This window comes from Cervus canadensis, chromosome 8, assembly GCF_019320065.1.
Source record: "Cervus canadensis isolate Bull #8, Minnesota chromosome 8, ASM1932006v1, whole genome shotgun sequence".
In the NCBI taxonomy this organism is placed as follows: domain Eukaryota; kingdom Metazoa; phylum Chordata; class Mammalia; order Artiodactyla; family Cervidae; genus Cervus; species Cervus canadensis.
Window position 1 is genome coordinate 63,995,860 of NC_057393.1, and position 18,257 is coordinate 64,014,116.

Genomic DNA, 18,257 nt, shown 5'->3' on the forward strand with positions numbered 1-18,257 from the left:
CCACCATTTCCAGTACATCTCTCCCAGGCATTTTTCCCCAAGCCTCTTTCATTTAGCGGTTACCCTACCTCCCTTCATACGATGTTATTTTCTCCAGTTAGCACCTTCTTCCCTTTAGATTGACCCCCTTAACTGTCACCCCTTGCCCTTCCCCATCCTTTCTTACCCTCTAAAGTACTGGGTTGGCCAAAAAAGTTCGTTTGGGTTTTTCAGTATGATCGTATGAAAAAACCTGAGCAAACTTTTTGGCTAACCCAATAAAATCCCCTCCACATATGGTTCCTTCCTGTCCTAACTCCTTTCATTCTATTCCCCCTTGGAGCCCTCCCTCACCTACAGTCTCTCCTCCAACACCTTCTCAGATCCGAAGACGGAGCCAGGCGGGCAGAGCAGGACTCCGAGAGAGGGATCAGCTTTTGGCCATCAATGGGGTCTCCTGCACCAGCCTCTCTCATGCCAGTGCCATGAGCCTTATCGATGCCTCAGGGAATCAGCTTGTTCTCACCGTGCGGCGGTATGGATCCCTCCACCCCAGCCTATCCCCAGCCTCCTAGTCCAGGGCTTCCGTTGCCTGTCTCAGCTCTATGTCTCACTGACCTGACTTCAGCTGCTAACAAGTACCGATTTCTGCTTGTGTATTTTGCTGGAGCATGGATGTTTGTGTATGCCTCCCAGAGCACTTGAATGTGGGTACGTGGGCCTGTTTTAGACCCCTTGCCTGTCTCTTCATCATCACATCGCTCTTTAAGCCCATTTCCACTCAAAGCCTGCCAAGCAGATTTGCCTCCCAGTTCGTCTTCAAATCTCTACTCTATCCAGCCCACCCATTTCACCCAAATGCCAGTCCCCTCTCTCCCCATACAGCCTTCTCCCATCTTCTCCAGCTCCCTCTAGCTATCAGTCATCCAGCTCATTTCTCAAGTTCTGTCATCTTTCCCATCCAGGGTAGAGGACGAGGGACCTGTGCGATCTCCATCCCCGGGTGAGATGCTTCAGGCACTGTCACCCTTGTCTCCGCTGAGTCCTGAGCCCCCAGGAGCTCCAGTTTCCCAGCCTCTCCAGCCCGGGAGCCTCCTCTCGCCCCCTGACAGTGAGGCTTACTATGGAGAGACAGACAGTGATGCTGACGGCCCAGCCACCCAGGAAAAGCCCCGCCGACCCCGCCGCCGAGGCCCCGCAAGGCCCACCCCTCCAGGAGCCCCACCGGATGAGGTCTACCTGTCTGACAGCCCTGCAGAGCCGGCACCTGCTGCCCTTGGCCCTCCCAGCCAGGGTGACAGTCGTGTGAGCTCCCCATCTTGGGAGGATGGGACAACTCTTCAGCCACCCCCCGCCGAGGCCCTGCTGTTGCCCCATGGCCCCCTCCGGCCTGGCCCTCATCTCATCCCTATGGTGGGGCCTGTTCCCCACCCAGTGGCAGAAGATCTTACCACCACCTATACCCAGAAGGCCAAACAAGCCAGTGAGTGCATGAACTCTTTTTCATTATTCAGGATACTTCAGTTTGAGTCCTAAATCTAACCCCCCTTAACCATACATTCTATCAATATCTACCGTATTCTTCCCTTGAATATAGTCTTGGGAATAGGTGGAGAAGAAGAGGGGAAAATAATTAGTCTCACGATCCCCATTATTTTTGCCGTTTGAACCAGTGGGATAAAAAGATACAGGGGGTTCCTTCAGCCTAACCCAGGAAAGGCCTAGGTATAGGGAAGCTGGAAAGGGACATGAACTGATGAAGAGTCTGCCTATTGGTGCTGTGACATTGCTAGATGGCGACGGGGGAGGGGAGCACAGACATGGGGCAGGGGAGAATTTAGAAGCAGGACAGGGACATAGGGACTCTTCAGTGTTACTGCAGGCATAACATCAGAGCTGCCTTTGGCATTGCTAGTTCCATGAAGATTCCTGGGGACTGGGAGGCTATGGAATAGTCATGAGATCCCTAGGAAGTGGTGGAGGGAGAGATCTTTGGCTTCTTATCTCAAGCGATAATGTAGGCCTGGGCAGAAAAAGCCTATTCCACTTATCTCAGGCTCTTTACTATTTTTGATGTGAGCTACAGTACAAGGTTTAAGAGTGAAGTTTCTCCCTGTCTTATGCCTCCCATAGCACTCCTTTCTCGTCACCTTGGAAATCTCAGGATTACCCCTCTAGTTCTCATCTCTTGCTCCTCTCCCCCATCACTCTGATTCCTGATCCATAGAATTTTGTGCCTCTGAGTCTGGAATAGAGGCTAAGGACGTGACAGTTCACCCTCTGACTTTCCTGAGAGTGTCCCATGTCCCACAAAGAAATTCCAGATATACACTTAGGATCCCATGCTTATCCCCAGTTCTCATTTTAGCACCCTCTCCCTTCCCCATCATGCTGGATGAGACTGTAGTTAGTGGCTCAGGGATATTTTTAGCCAAGCAGACCTCATTGTTTAGTGCACTGGGGTTAGGGGGGAGGGGTAGGCAGGTGCCCATGTCCATCACACCGGGGCTTGTGGGGCAGCTGAGAGGAGGGAAGGGGCCAGGCTCCAAAAATAGCACAGTGAGCTCATTCAGCTGCCAGCTCTGGGGCCAAGACAAAGGGGCTTTAAAAGGCTTGGGGGGTGGCTCAAGCTGGTCCTGCTCCAGCCAACACTGCCTTTCTCGGCATGGAGACTTTTGAGCCCATCAGCCAAGAGCCCCTCAGCCAAGCCAGCTGCGACAAAGCCCCAAACCCAGTTCCTGAGCTCCAGGACTCGTTCTATGCAGGTACTACCCTCCCATAGCCAAGAGAGTTCTGGAATCTAGAATGAAAGGGACTATATCAACAGTATAGGAAGGGAGGTCTTTGGGAAAGATCTTACTCCCTTACCCCCTTCTCCTTTTTGCCTTCCTGTTCCTTCTTTTCTCAGGAGTTTCACTGCCCTTTTCTCAGAATGGGCTAATGCTATGGCCACATGTCACAGGGGTTTGTGACAACATGAGCTATGGAAAACTCATGGAGAGAGGGTGTGTGTGAGAGAGAGAAGTGTGAGTACTCTATGAATATATGGAAGCATGTGTGTAGGTGTCTCTGGGGGAAGATATGAGTGAACAAGACATTTGTGTGCAGCTAGTATCAAGAAAACTTTGATAGTAAAGATTACTCATAGTGGACCTTAGGTTAAATGCTAAATTGACCTACATTATCTCACTGAATCCTCATAGCAACTCTGTGAGGTAGCCGTTATCTTCATTTACAGATGAGGAAACTGAACTTCATTGAGATGAAGTAACTCTCCCAGGAAACAAAATCTGAACTAAGCTATGAGTCCAGTGCCTATCTCTAGTACTATTGTGTGGTACAAATGTTGGAATGGGTGGAATGACAGCCCAAATTAGAAAGGAGCTTGATATCTTGAGTGGAAAGTAGGTGGAATTTCAAGAATTTTTCAGGAGGAACTGGGGATCACGGATTAGAGAGTAACTGTGTCCAAGTCAGGGTCCTAGCAGCAGGGCAGCCTCTCCCGTTTCCTGGCCCCACCTCCCAGGCCCCACATGGCCTGGGAGGCCCTGTCCTGGCTCCCCTTAGCACACAGTCCTTTTGTGCCTGCCTGGTGGTGGTGCCTGAGCACCCCACTTAGAAGGTTTGAAATATAGGGGGCAGCTTTGACTCTAAAAGAAGCCCACCCCGCCTCCCACCCTCAGCTTGGGGGAAAGGAGACTGTATCAACTGGTGATCTTGAGATATCCTAAAGATTTGGAAGTTCGCCTTGGAGAGCAGCACTCTGGCTTTTCCTGCATCTCGGATCTGAGGCCATCCCTGGCTGTGAGTAGCAGGGGTTTAAGGCACAGAGGAGTGCCTTGGAGGTTAGAAGGCACGAAATTTTGTCCCAACTGTTAGTGACAGTGTCTCTGCTAGGGGAATTCTGGGAAGAAGAGCTACCTGGGCTACGCATGTATGTTTTTGTGTGGACACATGGATTTACACATGTGTCTATTAACTGGGGTGTATATAAGCCAGAGTATATGGGAATGAGGGAGAAAAATACATCTGAGAACGTAAGCTCATAGGTGCCTTTCTCTAGAGCCATATTCTTGTTGAAATGATGTGTGGTGGGAGTTATTTCTGTGAATGTACATGTGGCTGTATATGTAGATGTGGCTTACATGATGGTAGTGGAATTATGAATGAAGAGTCCCACTGCTAAGGATCCTTTTATCCTTAGTATAGGGTAAGGGGTAGGAAGAGGGGAAGTCCCAAATTTTCCGAGAAGCCCTCTAACGTGGTCTATGGTGGGAGAAGTGTCCCTTCTCATCTTTTCTTACCCTGGGACCTGCTTCATGTCCTTGCCTGCCATGTGAAGTGACCTCCCCCGCATCTCTCACCCTCACATTGCCAGCCGGAAATGGAGGGGAGAGGGGGGACAAGTGCGTGACGTGAATAAAAGTGATTTCCAGAAAGACAAGAGCAGAGTAGAGGAGAGCTGTGTGGTCAGTGGTGTCAGGGCAGCCAACTAAGCTCTGCCTTCCCTTCCATTGTCCTTGGTTTCACCTTTCACCTCCACTCTGCCCCCAAGTCAGAGGACTTTGCCACAGGCAGGAGAGCCCTTGTGGGTTAGGCCAGTGAAAAGGCCAGAGGTAGAGGCTTAAGGGAACTGGGAGGAGGGGGAGAGCCTTGGGGCTCACAGATGCATACTGACCACCCCCCTTCTCCTCTCCTCAGAGCTACAAAGGGCAGAGAGCCTCCAAGAGAGGAGTGTGAAGGAGGCCAAGACCAAATGCCGGACGATTGCATCCCTGCTCACCGCAGCCCCCAACCCCCACTCCAAGGGGGTACTGATGTTTAAGAAACGTCGGCAGAGAGCCAAGAAGTACACCCTAGTGAGCTTTGGGGCTGCCGCGGGGACCGGCGCTGAGGAGGAGGACGGCTTGCCTCCAACCAGTGAGTCCGAGCTGGACGAAGAGGCTTTCTCCGACGCCCGCAGCCTCACCAACCAGACCGACTGGGACAGCCCCTACCTGGACATGGAGCTAGCCAGGCCGAGCTCAGGCACAGCAGAGAGCCCGGGGCTGGGAGGGCAGCTGAGTGAGGCCTCCGGGCGAGGGGCCCAACTCTTTGAACAGCAGCGCCAGCGCACAGCCTCCATCACCCAGCAGCTGGCCCAGGAAGGTCCAGCGGCCACGCTCAACGGGCAGGGCCTGCAGTCTCCACCTCGGCCACAAAGCGCTCCGCCAGAGGCGGCTGTGCTCCCACCCAGCCCTTCGCCAGCCCCTGTAGCCAGCCCCAGACCTTTCCTCGCTGGCTGTGGAACCTCTACCTCAGCTCCAAGCATCTTTAACCGTTCAGCTAGGCCCTTTACTCCCGGCTTACAAGGGCAGCGGTCAGGTACCACCTCGGTTATTTTCCGGCCCCTAGCTCCCAAGAGGGCAAATGAGAGCCTGGGAGGCCTCAGCTCCGCCCCACCGCCTTTCCTGTCTCCTCCGCAGGGTACCACTCCTGTGCCCAGCTTCACTTCAGGGGTTCCCAGCCACGTGCCAGTCCCCGCTTCCCCCAGCACCCCACGCCCCTCCGGCCCCGTGACGGCCACCAGCTCCCTATACATCCCAGCCCCTAATCGTCCTGTTACACCAGGCGGGGCCCCAGAGCCCCCCGCCCCCGCTAGCGGAGCTGCCATGACCTCCACCGCTTCTATCTTCCTGTCGTCGCCTCTGCGACCTGCTGCGCGCCCAGAAGCGCCTGCCCTTAGCTCCGCGGCCCCTGAGCCCCCCAGCGCTCGGGAGCAACGCATCTCCGTGCCAGCTGCTCGCACGGGCATCCTCCAGGAGGCCCGGCGTCGGGGAACCAGAAGGCAGATGTTCCGGTCGGGAAATGAGGAGACGAAGAATTCGCCCAACCCCGAGCTGCTATCGTTGGTGCAAAACCTGGATGAAAAACCCCGGGCTGGGGGCGCGGAATCTGGGCCAGAGGAGGATGCTCTGAGCCTCGGGGCTGAAGCCTGCAACTTCATGCAGCCACCAGGGGGCAGGAGTTACAAGACGTTGCCTCACGTGACAGCTAAAACCCCGCCTCCAATGGCCCCCAAGACCCCACCCCCTACGGCTCCTAAGACTCCACCCCCAGTGGCTCCTAAGCCCCCTTCTCGAGGGTTCCTCGATGGGTTAGTGAACGGGGCGGCCCCTTCGGCTGGAATCCCTGAAACACCAAGGCTTCAGGGGAGGGGAGGGGAGCTGTTTGCCAAACGTCAGAGCCGAGCGGACAGGTATGTGGTGGAAGCTCCACCTGGTCCTGGCCTTGGCCCTCGGCCCAGAAGCCCTTCTCCTACCCCCTCACTGCCCTCTTCCTGGAAATATTCACCCAATATACGTGCCCCACCTCCAATTGCTTACAACCCACTGCTCTCACCCTTTTTCCCTCAAGCTGCCCGAACTCTCCCTAGTAAGACCCAATCCCAAGGGCCTCGGGCAGCCCCTAAACAGGGCATTAAGGCTCTGGATTTCATGCGGCACCAGCCCTACCAACTTAAAACTGCCATGTTCTGTTTTGATGAGGTTCCCCCGACTCCTGGACCCACCTCCTCAGGGCCTCCCAAAACTGCCAGAGTCCAGGAGATCCGCCGATTTTCAACTCCAGCGCCGCAGCCCACTGCGGAACCCCTGGCCCCCACTGTGCTCGCCCCCAGAGCAGCCACTACATTGGATGAGCCCATCTGGAGGACAGAGCTGGCCTCAGCCCCTGTCCTTAGCCCACCCCCTCCTCCAGAGTCTCCCAGAGGTCTTGGGACCTCCCCCAGCTCCTGTGGCTTCCAAGTAGCCAGGCCCCGGTTCTCAGCTACCAGAACAGGGTTGCAGGCTCATGTGTGGAGGCCTGGGGCAGGCCACCACTGAACAGGGCACAGCTCCCAGGACCAAGGGGAGGTGGAACATTCAGTTCCTAAAATTGCTTCTCCTTCCCAACGCTCTCCCTGCCCGCCCCCCCCCCCTCTCCCCAAGCAGGCTAAATTACCCCCCTGCCAGAGATAGTTTTGGAGTTGGTGTCCTGTTCCCCAGTTTCCTCCTGGCTCCCAACCTCCCTGCTGCTTTCCAGCCTACTATCTCTGCTTTGGTGTCTGTGCTTCTCTGTAGTTCCTTGCCTGGATCTCTGTCTTTAGGTCTCTTCACCTACACTCCTCTGCTGGTCTCTATTTCTCTACATTTGTGCCTTTTTCTGTGGGCCTTGTTTTAACATTCAATGAGAAACACACAGGGAAGTTACTACTAAGACCTTAGGCGAGAAGCTCACCACCAGACAGGCAGCAAAGGGACTGTACTGACCCCTATTTGCATTAAGTTACTCGCTGTTCCTCACTCTTCTTTCCCAGCTTGGCTGGTATATTCCTAGGCATGTGTATGTCTGTGAATGTGTGTGTGTATGTGTAAGTGTGTGCATGAACACAGATGTGCTCTTCTGTCTGAGGCAAGAATAAGAGAAGAGGTCTAAATAAAGACCCAATCTGGGTCTCACCTTTGCTCTGATAAAGGAAGAGTCAGCTGTCCTCACATAGAATGTCTGGAGGAGAGAAAGAGATTGACTAGAGTTAAAGATCATCATCTGCAGCAAATGTTGAGCACCTTGTGAAATTCACAGGGTGTGAGGAGACACGAAGGACCAGGGCAGTTTGTATGGGTTGAGTTACATCAGTTAGACCAGGAATAGAACTAAGAATTCTGTTCCTCAGGATTTCAGAAAGCTAACAACTTGAGAGGCCCATACTGAGCAACAGAGCATCCAGGAAATGAAAGAAAATGTCCTCTGAGAATGACCAAATCTTTGGCTTCATGGCCTCATGAACCTAAGACAGAAAGGAAGGGGAAAAGAACCTTAATGTGGCAAATAAGGTAGAAGCCAGAAGCAGAACAGAAATGAATGAAATTGAGCCTTAGAGAGGAGCATGGTTAGGGTGAGTGCAGTGTTGGTGGAGTAAAATTGGATAATAAACCAGTCACATACAAAAGGGGGACTGGGAGGAAATATGAGGAAGAAGTATGTATATGTTAGAGAGAAGGGGGATGATAGTAGAGGGATGCAAGAACGTGTGCTGACTGTTGAAAAAACAGGTATATCTGTGTTCTTCCTGTGAATCTGTTCCTCTGTCTTCTGCAGCTTGTTATAACTACCTGGGAAAGGGTAAGGAAACACCCAGAGCCAAAACTGCTTTTTAGTTCTACCCCATCTCTCAAATTGTAGCTCCTATTCCTTTCCAGCTTGAGGTCCTGATCTCTGTCCTAGAGAGAGACAGACTCCCCTCTCACCATGACCACCAGTCACTTTTGCTGCTTGACCTGGAAACTGATCATTTCCTTTGCATATTGAGTGTGATCCACAGTGCTTTGGTTTGTGCACAAGAATAAACTTATGCCCTGTATCTTCTGTTGTCATCTTGTCTAGTTTCTTGCCTAAATCCTGGTCTCCCCTTCATCCTATCTAATTCATTTTCCTGATCTCCTGATTCCTGATCTTTTTCTCAGCTCCTGCCCTCCAATTTTTTACTGTTTTGCCCTTCACCCCCATGCCTTTTGCTCTTCTCTACCAATTCTGTCCTGCCCCCATGTAGCCACCTCCATCTGGTTCCCTCTGTCCAGATTCTCCCCTTCTTCATCCCCTGCTCCATACTTCTCAAATGAGGCCTCAGCTCACAGAACCAAGACAATTTGAAAAGGCCTTCCAACACTTTTGCTATCAACATTTCCCAACTGCCTGGAGGAAATGAAGGGAAAGCAGTGGCTGAAGGTGAAGGTGGAGTGAGAGAAGGAAGAGGGAGAGAGAGGGTGAATCAGCCTGGACTAATAAAAGAGAAGGCACTGGAAAGCAGGCTTGACTAGACTTGAGAAGGGAAGTTCTATTACCCCAGTTTTACCAGCAGGGGGCAGATTTGTGCCAATAACCAAGCCTATGACTCTGATCCTGTCACAAGTAAGCAGCCTCAGAAAATTCTGCTGGAGGAGGGCACGATGACCCACTTCAATACTCTTGCTGGGAAAATCCCACGGACAGAAGAGCCTGGAGGGGTACAGTGCATGGGGTTGCAAAGAGTCGCACACAACTGAAGGGACTGAGCGTAAATGCATGCTCACACACAGAATTACACAGGGAGGGCTCAGAAAGCCTACAATGCACATTCTGTCTTCATTCACATAGTAGTTTTAGGTGCTCAATCATAGAACACCAAAATTTTGGTTGGTTTTTGTGGGTTTTGAGGGGAGGATGGTAATGATGACAAAATCAGTCTTTGCTACTTATGTTTTTTCATCTAACTGCTTTTTTGGGTTAGGAGAGAACAGAGAAAAAGGACCAAAGATGAGGTATCTGGAGGCTAAATTGGTTTGGTCAGAGGCCAAGTAGAGTGGAGCAGGGTGACCTTTTGGCCCCTAACCTTAACCTATGAAGTTCAGGATGGGAAAAGGATGTGGTCAGGAAAAGTGGATAGCTCACAGAGAGACAAAATGGTATTCTGGGAGCTACAAAAGCCACTTCCTAAGGCAGCCATAGCTTGGTGGTGGATACAGCAGAGGTGAAGCATCTGGTTGCAAAACCTGAGCAGAAGACGGAGGAGGATCCAGGATGTTCTTGCAGCTATTGAGAAAGGGCTCAGGCAAATGGCAGACTTCCCTCCAGGGGGCTCTCAAGCTTGTGCCCCAGCCCAGAGGCTTCTCTAGACCAGTGTGAATGGGATAGTCTAGATCCCATGGGGTGTGTGTTCACTTTAAAGAAAATTCCAAGTAGGAACCTCAGAGAGTAAAGCCCTGGCAGGTCAGAAGCCTCCATGTCCTTCTCAGGAAGAAGGCTATCTATCCAGGGAAAAGTGACATCTGTCCTCTGAGCAGGCTGAGTTGAGCACCCCAACAGCAAATGGGGATAAAAACGAGGAAACTGGCTCAAGTTTTGCCCCACATCATCCCTGACAGCCTAAGCACTGTATTTGGTTAATTTGGTCCCTTATCCTGCTAAGATCTGGCCCTCCCAGAAGAAAGACCAGCTTATCCAGGAACTTTCAAAGGGCACTTACATTGTGAACAGAAATTCCCTTCTCCAGACATAGCATCTTAAGCCTTCCCACCCCCAAAATTCATCCACATGTCCCTCCAGCCCCGGCCTACATTGGCTCTGCATGGCTCTCCAGACACGTTCTCCTGGTTCTCACTCTCCCACTCCGAATTCCTATCCACCACTTGCTGCCTGCTTCCTCTCTCCCTCTCAGTTTTCAGTTTCTCCCTGAGTGCTTCTCTGGATCTGAGCCTCTAGGTGCCAAGAAAGGGGAGTCCCTGGGCAGAGTGATCCTTGGCTCAGACAGCTTAGTGGGAGAATTCCAAAGGCTTTTCCTACCCTTCCTGAGCCTCTGGGCAAGGAGGGCGGGATCTTGGTTCCAGGGTCTCAGTACCCCCTGTGCCATTTGAGCTGCTTGCGCTCATCAACTCTATTAATAACCACGCTCCCTCCCCCACTGCCAGTGCTGCCCCCACGCCTGCCCAGCTCGGGTTCTCTAGTCACAGCAGCCCAGTGCTCCAGAGCTGCTGGACCCCAGGGAGAGCTGACCACCGCCTGAACAGCCGGTAAGTCTCCGGCTAATGGCCCAAGGGGCTGGAGCGCCTTCTGTTCACTGCTGTGTCTGTCTGTGTCTGTAATAGTGACCCTTGATCCCAGGGGAGCTGCCCCCCTCCTCCATCTATACTCATTCCCCACTTGTCCAGTTCAGGGGAGCCACAGAGAGTTGGAGGGAGAAGGCCTCCAGAGGGTGGGGGGACTGGAGATGTTGGGGAAGGCACTGAAGAAATGGGCAGGGGGGTGGAAAGTGAGAGGCTGGATGGAAAATGAGAACCTGGTTGGGGCTGAGAGGAGGACAGGGAAAGTCCATTTAGCAGTTCCTGGGCTCCAGCTGCAGCAGACCCCACTAAGCGAGTAGGATTGCAGGTGTGTTGTGAGATAGGACTCAGCAGAAGACAGCATTTTGCTGAGACCCAGCTTCTGTGAAGGAGGGGCTGGAATTTCTATCTTTTTCCAGCTTGTCCCCATCTACTGCCAGGTCCTATGATTATGTTTCTGTCCTCCCTGAATTTCCTGCTGCTGTGATATTGCTGAATTGATATGCATCAAGGTTCAAATGTCCCCTGACCTCCCTCTGTGCTCTGCTTCTAGGGTCCAGTCAGGGCTGGGGGGTGGGGGGAGTGACTGAGAGAGCAGGAGCAGTGCTGTGACCTCCCAGGCCATGATCCAGCTGGCCCAAGGGAGGGGCAGTAACCTCTTCATCCTATGGAGAATGTTTTTGGCTGGATCTCCTCAATGCTGGCAGAACATTTTTTCTGCTCCACCCCCACCTCCCCACCCCTGCCCTGGGGCTTGGGGGAAACTGAGAGACCAGAGCTTGGAATGACAGCCCCAAACTGAGAGCCCCATGCAAATAAAAACTTCATATCATGCCAAACCAGTGAAATCTGAATGCATTGCCCTACCTGTAATTTGTTTGTTTTATTCCCAACATACGTTGTGTTCCTATACCCTGCACCATCTCTGTGTAAAACAGCTGAACAGAGAGGTTGGTAGAAGGTAGGAAGAGGGGGTGCATCTATACTTTCTGCTCTGCTTCCTAAGAAGAGAAGACATAAAGCAATGGGTTTTCACTTTTTGTGTGTGTGTGTTAGTTGCTCGGTGGTGTCCAACTCTTTGCGACCCCATGGGGTGTTGCATGCCAGGCTCCTCTGTCCATGGTCCATGTGATTTTCCAGGCAAGAAAACTGGAGTGGGTTGCCATTTCCTTCTCCAGGGGATCTTCCTGACCCAGGGATCGAACCCAGGTCTCCTGCATTGCAGGCAGACTGTTTACTCTCTGAGCTACCAGGGAAGCCTTTTTCTCTGAAAAATCTAATGAAATGTTTTTCCTGAAGTCCATAAGCAGTACCTTACTGGAGACACTCACTCTAGACCCTGTGCATCCTTCAGCTTCCCCTTGCCACCCTGTCCAGGCTCCATCCACCTCCACAATGCCACTCTCAGGGACCCCGGCCCCGAATAAGAAGAGGAAATCCAGCAAGCTGATCATGGAACTCACTGGAGGTATGGCATGTTCGCATCTACCTAGTATGGGACTTCTTAGTAACAGTATCTCTGGCCCAAGAGTTCCAGAAATATCATAAGGTTGTATATGTCTTAAGGTGAAGAGATAGGAAGAGACAAGAGGAATTTGGGGTGGTGGTGGGGTTTGCGGGGGTGGGGGGAGAAGAAAGAACAAGAAAGAATTCAACACTGACTACTCCCCCTTCCACCCTTTTCACCTTGTAATCTGAGACAGTAATATCCCTGCCATGTTACCCAGCACAGGTCCAAGACAACAGGACCCACAGGTCAATGAGGTGTGTTTGAGGAGAAAATATATATGATGCAGACTGGCACAGAGTAAGGTCTCAATAAGTGCTTAATTTCCTTCTTTCCCCAGAACTAAAGAGCTTTGTCTGAGCACTTAAAACGGGAAATTCCTTGGGCATTTTTCCTGGGGGTAGATGAGCTCTCCTAATACTGAGAGGCTGTTTGCAGCCAGAGTTTATGAGAGGAAGAGAAGGGAAAGGAGTTGAGACAGGAGTCTATATTTAGAGGTGGCCTTTGGGCTTCCCCCCATGCTATGGCTTCCTCAATGTTCTCCACCTATGATGTTTCTTTACTCTTTTGCCGTGTACCCCATACTTCTGTTACACCATGTACCCTCTCCAGGCCACTTTAGTATTCCCCATCTTCCCCTCTGTGCCCCGTTTCCCATGCATTCTCTCCCAACTCCAAACCCAGGAAATCAAAATCCCTCATAAACTAGACAGAATTGAACCAGACATCAGAGGCAGCATCTGCTTCCCTCAGTGGTCTCTACTGGGACACACACACACGCCTAGTTGTGGATGGCAGCTGCATTTGGAACTAGAAAACCCCACTTTCCCCCTTTCCCTTGTCTCTGCCTCCCCACCTCCCTGAAAGGTGGACAAGAGAGCTCGGGCCTGAACCTGGGCAAGAAGATCAGTGTCCCAAGGGATGTGATGCTGGAGGAGCTGTCGCTGCTCACTAACCGGGGCTCCAAGATGTTCAAACTGAGGCAGTTGCGTGTGGAGAAGTTCATCTATGAAAACCACCCTGATGTCTTCTCTGACAGCTCAATGGTGAGTTCAGAACTCTACCGCTCTCGAAGCCTAGTGCCTCTTCTGACAGCTTCTTGGCAGGCCCAGAGTTTCCAAAATATTATCAACTTCCCCTCCCTGCAAATTTATAAACTCATTAACCCCTCTGATATAGCATGCCTCCAATAGATGCAGGGTGAATTACGACCCACCCCTGAAACTAAATTTGTATCTTAGAACTGGTGAAGCAGGGTGAGGAGTACCACACCTTCAGGGAGAAAATTCCTCCCCAGTATGGTTAAGCATTAAAGATAGGATTGCCAGATAAAACACAGGATGCCCAGTCCTATGTTTTAAATTTGAGATACACACTAAACAAGCTATAGAGATATATTTATAGCACAGGAAATAAAGGCAGTATTTTATAATGCCTTTAAATGGTGTATAATCTATACATAAATCAACTCTACTTCAATTACAAAAATAAAGTTGAGATACACACAAATAGTTTTTTTGTAAAGTATATCTCACAATATTTGGGATGTAACTTTTTTTTAAAATTGAAGACACTTAGGGAATTCCCTGGTGGTCCAGTAGTTAGGACTCGGTGCTTTCACTGCCAGGGGCCTGGATTCCCTTCTTGGTTGGGGAACTAAGATCCCACAAGCCACGCAGCACAGTCAAAAATTGAAGATATTTAAATTTGAATTTCAGATACACAATAATTTTCTAGTATAAGTGTGTCCCATGAAATATTTGTGACATAAAAATTAAATTAGAAAATACAGGATACCCAGTTAAAATTTTTTTTTTAACCCAGTTAAATTTGAATTTCAGATACATGATGGATACTTTCTTATATCTAAATATGTCCCACGTAATACGTAGGCATATTTGTACTAAAAAACTATTGTTGTGTATCTGAAATTCAAATTTAACTGGTGTCCTGTGATTTTTGTGTATGTGCAAAAATCTGGCAACCCTAGAAAGAGGTAAGTGAATTTTTATAGCCATCTCTTCTTGAGCCATTTGTATATTTAAAGTGTCAGTCTAAGGGCCAGAGATGCAGGGACTGAAACCATCCATTAAGGCCCAACATCCCTTAGTCAGGGTCATTATCCAAAAAGAAGTAGGGATTGGAGAGGAGCCAGGCACAAGATGTTACAGCTGAGGAGGAGGGGATCGTCTCCATTTCCTTTCTTCCCCCTCCATCTTTCCCAAGCAGCCAGGGGAGAGTGAAAATAGATGCCTACATGGGGCCAGGGGCAGGAGTGTCTGCCATTGGCCCATACGTATGAGCAGAACAAAATTGCTGAGCCGACCATATCTAACTTTAGGAGGCCAGAAGCCCTCCTCCCTGCCTGTGTCTGGTTACACTGGGTGGAGCGTGGGGGTGTGCGTGGTGGGTGGCCAGGAGAGCCTCCTGAAGGAGTTGGCAGGGTTATTTTTAGGCTTTGGGGATGAATCCAGTGTTGCCCTTTGGGCCACCCTTCCCCCTACCCACTACAGTTTCACTGTCAGGAAGTCCTGGTTCGCTATGCACCAAAAGGAGGAAGGGAGAGGAAGAGACACACTTTTCATCCGTTAGACAAGATGGTGGGAGAGAGGCAGAGATCTCCTTAGTTTCTCAAGTTAAGGCTGGGTTCTCCATGCCAAACCCAATCTCTCAAATTGTAGTGGAACAGACGTCTCGATCCTTTTCGCATTGGTAAGGATGGGAAAGGGGAGTTTGGACAGTAACTTGCCTCTATCCTAGATGTAATTCAAAGAACTGAGCCAAAGGCATTGTATCCCTTTAGGAGAGTTCAATTTCTCTCAGTCAGGTTTATCCACTAACGTCTAGCGGATGGGGGTGTCTCAGAGGATTCGGCGTCTTTGAATTGGCCATTGTCTCTGATCACTTCATACTTGCTATGGTATTCTCTGTGCCCACTGCTAACCTTCCCCTCGCTCTGTCCTTTCTTTTCAGGATCACTTCCAGAAGTTCATTCCCACAGTGGGGGGACAGCTGGGGACGGCCGGCCAGGGATTCTCCTATAGCAAGAGCAGTGCCGGAGGCCAGGCAGGGAGAAGTGGCTCTGCCGGCCAGTTTGGCTCTGACCAGCAACACCATCGTCAGGGCTCTGGGTCTGGCTCTGGCCCTGGATCTGGGGGTGCAGGTGGTCCTGGGGGCCATGCAGGCAGAGGAGGTGCTGCTGGCACAGCAGGGGCTGGCGAGACAGGAACAGGCAAGTATCCTCACCCAAGAGTCAAGTGTCTGGTCCCTAAAGCAGAGAAATCCCCAGGAATGAGGCCTGGACTGGGTGTTGGATGCAGGAGAGGCCTGTTGAGATATCTTCATGGGTCTTCTGGGTCCAGAAGGATACAGAGACATGTCTATTCCACCCAGAAGTCCTATCCCTCAGTCACCATTCTCTCATTCATCACATATCTGACTCCAGGCTATCATGGTTTCGCAAACCATAAACAATTACTAGCATGTTTTACCTTTGGTCCCCAGCCCCTACCGACTTCTTTAGTACAGAGTTCTAGACTAATTTCCATTTCCTCCTAACTGCTATCATTTGACTATTATTTCTCTCCCCCGGCTGCCAGACAACCAGGCAGGTGGAGACGGAAAACATGTCACTGTGTTTAAGACCTATATTTCCCCATGGGAGAAAGCCATGGGCGTTGACCCCCAGCAGAAAGTGGAACTTGGCATCGACCTTCTGGCCTACGGGGCCAAAGCTGAACTCCCTAAGTATAAGTCCTTCAACAGGTAAGGGGGATGAGAAAGGAACCTGATGCATTCCAGTGTATGGCAACATGTCCTTAGTTGGAATGGAGACTTTGGTTCAGATGTTTCAGAAGGAGACTGAGGAGGCATAGGAGTAATATGGGGGCCCTAATTGAAGGCTTTTGCTCTTTTCACTCTAGCTCAGGGAAACAGCATGGTATGATGAAGGAAAAATTAGCTAGGAGGCAGGATCTGAATTTTGGTTCATTGTTATTAGCTGTGGGGGAAAGTAACCCTACTTCTGAAACTTCGTTGCCTTGACTGTGAAATGGGAATAATATATTACACACATGTAAAGGGCTCTTGGGGGGGGGTCCCTTCATTCAAAGTTATAATTTTCATTACTGTCCTTGTAGTATAATTCTATTTCTCTTTTCTTTTTTCATTGAAGTATAGTTGACTTACAACATTATATTGTCTTCAGGTGTACAACAGTGACACAGTATTTTTATAGATTACGTACCACACAAAGTTATTATAATGTTATTGAAGATTCTGTTTCTTTATTCCCTACTTTGAAGTAAAACGTGAAGTGAAAGTGTTAGTTGCTCAGTTGTGTCCAACTCTTTGTGACTCCGTGGACTGTAGCCTGCCATGCTCCTCTGTCCATGGAATTCTCCAGGCAAGAATACTGGAGTGGGTTGCCATTCCCTAGTTCACCTAGTCCAGGGGATCTTCCCCACCTGGGGATCAAACCCAGATCTCCTGCATTGCAGGCAGATTCTTTATGGTCTGAGTCACCAGGGAAGCCCCTACTTTAATAAGGCTCAAATACCGATCCTTTTGGAGCTAAGCTTCTCTAGACTGTGTGAAAACAGGACAGGGAAGCACTAGAGAAATGCTTTTGCTTTTGGTCCTAAGTGAGTGAGTGAGTGAAAGTTGCTCAGTCATGTCCGATTCTTTGAGACCCAATGGACTGTAGTCCATAGAATTCTCCAGGCCAAAATACTGGAGTGGGTAGCCATTCCCTTCTCCAGGGGATCTTCCCAACCCAGGGATCAAACCAGGGTCTCCTGCATTGCAGGCGTATTCTTTACCAGTTGAGCTACCAGGGAAGCTCTTTGGTCCTGAGGTGCCTGGATTTTCCAGGAAATGTTAATTCTTCTCATTTAGGGCACACATTATCCACTGGAGGTGGGGTAGGGGTTTTGAGGGAGGTCTCTACACTATAATTTAAGGTGATCTCAGACCCATGGGCCTGTAGTGTTTGGTGTCCATTTTTCTGAAATGTGACTGGTTTGGATCACAGCTATCCATGAGACTGTTTAGTACCCTCTAGACTACTTTTCTCTTTATTAGCCGTGGGGAAGCAAGCAAACCAGAAGGTGGAATGGATTACTAAGGGAGAAGAAGAAAAAGCAGTGCAGAAGTGATCTTAAACTGGAATTCACAGACTTCTCCATCCTCCAAACAGGGTAACATTTCACTGACAAACTTTTTCTTTTGTTCTGGTTTTTAATGAAATCATGTTTCTCCTTTTCAGGACAGCAATGCCTTATGGTGGATATGAGAAGGCCTCCAAACGCATGACCTTCCAGATGCCCAAGTTTGACCTGGGGCCCTTGCTGAGCGAACCCCTAGTTCTCTACAACCAGAACCTCTCCAACAGGCCTTCTTTCAATCGAACCCCTATTCCCTGGCTGAGCTCCGGGGAGCCTGTAGACTACAATGTGGATATTAGCATCCCCTTGGATGGAGAAACCGAGGAGCTGTGAGGTGTTTCCACCTCTAGTTTGTATCAAGTTTCCCCTCTCTGGTTCCATTTTGGAGAGGGAATGCTGAGCAGGATACCCCCACTAAAAATCTAGGATCCTTGTGGGACTGGAGGGAAAAAGAAAGGAAAGATCTTTCTTTTCACTTTTCACTCAAAGTCCCCACTCCAAGCATCTTTTCTTACCAACTCAGAGCTCCCCTTCCACTGCTCTATATGGAACCTGCTCTTTTATGGAATTTGCTCTGCCTTCAGTAACAGTTAATAAACTTCAAGGAAATGAACTCATTCTTCCTCTGATATTTGAGGGCAGACAAAAACTGAGGCTAACAATGCACAGGGACTAATTAAAGTAAAATACCATACATTCATTATTCAGACTTCAAGACCAGACCTGAGTTCTGATTACATACCCACACTCATATCCACACCCACCAAACCACATTCATAGGTGTATACAAAGACATACTTATTCAGTAGTACATAAGACAGCACAAACACACGTCCTGGCCCCTGTGTGGGCAAAGCTAAGAAGTAATTGTGTGCTGTGTTTAGGAAATTAGGCGTTGGTGACCCTGGTGTTAATTCTGTTTATGTAGTGATTAGAAACTGGGATAATCAAGATTATCCAATTATCACAGAATGACAGAATGCCATAAGACTTCCAGGTGACACCAGGGTG

At 50.0% G+C, this 18,257-nt stretch overlaps 2 protein-coding genes across 5 annotated transcripts in view; both read left to right on the forward strand.

Moving 5' to 3' along the window:
- Nucleotides 1-12,013, forward strand: part of SYNPO2L (synaptopodin 2 like) — an 18,437-nt gene extending 6,424 nt beyond the window's left edge. For 2 of the 4 annotated variants that reach the window (XM_043476554.1, XM_043476553.1), the window contains exons 2-4: nucleotides 363-514; nucleotides 945-1,462; nucleotides 4,681-8,359. In XM_043476554.1, the coding sequence (XP_043332489.1) occupies nucleotides 363-514; nucleotides 945-1,462; nucleotides 4,681-6,842 (2,832 nt within the window). In that variant the 3' untranslated portion in view covers nucleotides 6,843-8,359. Of the gene's footprint in view, nucleotides 1-362; nucleotides 515-944; nucleotides 1,463-2,576; nucleotides 2,745-4,680; nucleotides 8,360-10,442; nucleotides 10,545-11,928 lie in introns of those variants that run through there. The other 2 variants (XM_043476555.1, XM_043476556.1) reach the window with 2 other exon arrangements.
- MYOZ1 (myozenin 1) lies at nucleotides 11,958-17,859 on the forward strand. Its single transcript, XM_043476558.1, has 5 exons — nucleotides 11,958-12,042; nucleotides 12,949-13,127; nucleotides 15,055-15,313; nucleotides 15,681-15,846; nucleotides 17,348-17,859. The coding sequence occupies exons 1-5, from the start codon at nucleotides 11,970-11,972 to the stop codon at nucleotides 17,577-17,579; spliced, it is 909 nt and encodes a 302-aa protein (XP_043332493.1). The 5' UTR covers nucleotides 11,958-11,969; the 3' UTR covers nucleotides 17,580-17,859.
- The last annotated feature ends 398 nt before the right edge of the window (nucleotides 17,860-18,257 follow it).

Excerpts from the sequence above, each read along its gene's own strand:
- MYOZ1 (XM_043476558.1), top strand. The coding sequence starts at position 11,970 with ATGCCACTCTCAGGGACCCCGGCCCCGAATAAGAAGAGGAAATCCAGC. Across the intron at positions 12,043-12,948 it reads GATCATGGAACTCACTGGAG|GTGGACAAGAGAGCTCGGGC; the intron begins GTATGGCATGTT and ends CCTCCCTGAAAG. Across the intron at positions 15,314-15,680 it reads GGCTGGCGAGACAGGAACAG|ACAACCAGGCAGGTGGAGAC; the intron begins GCAAGTATCCTC and ends CCCGGCTGCCAG.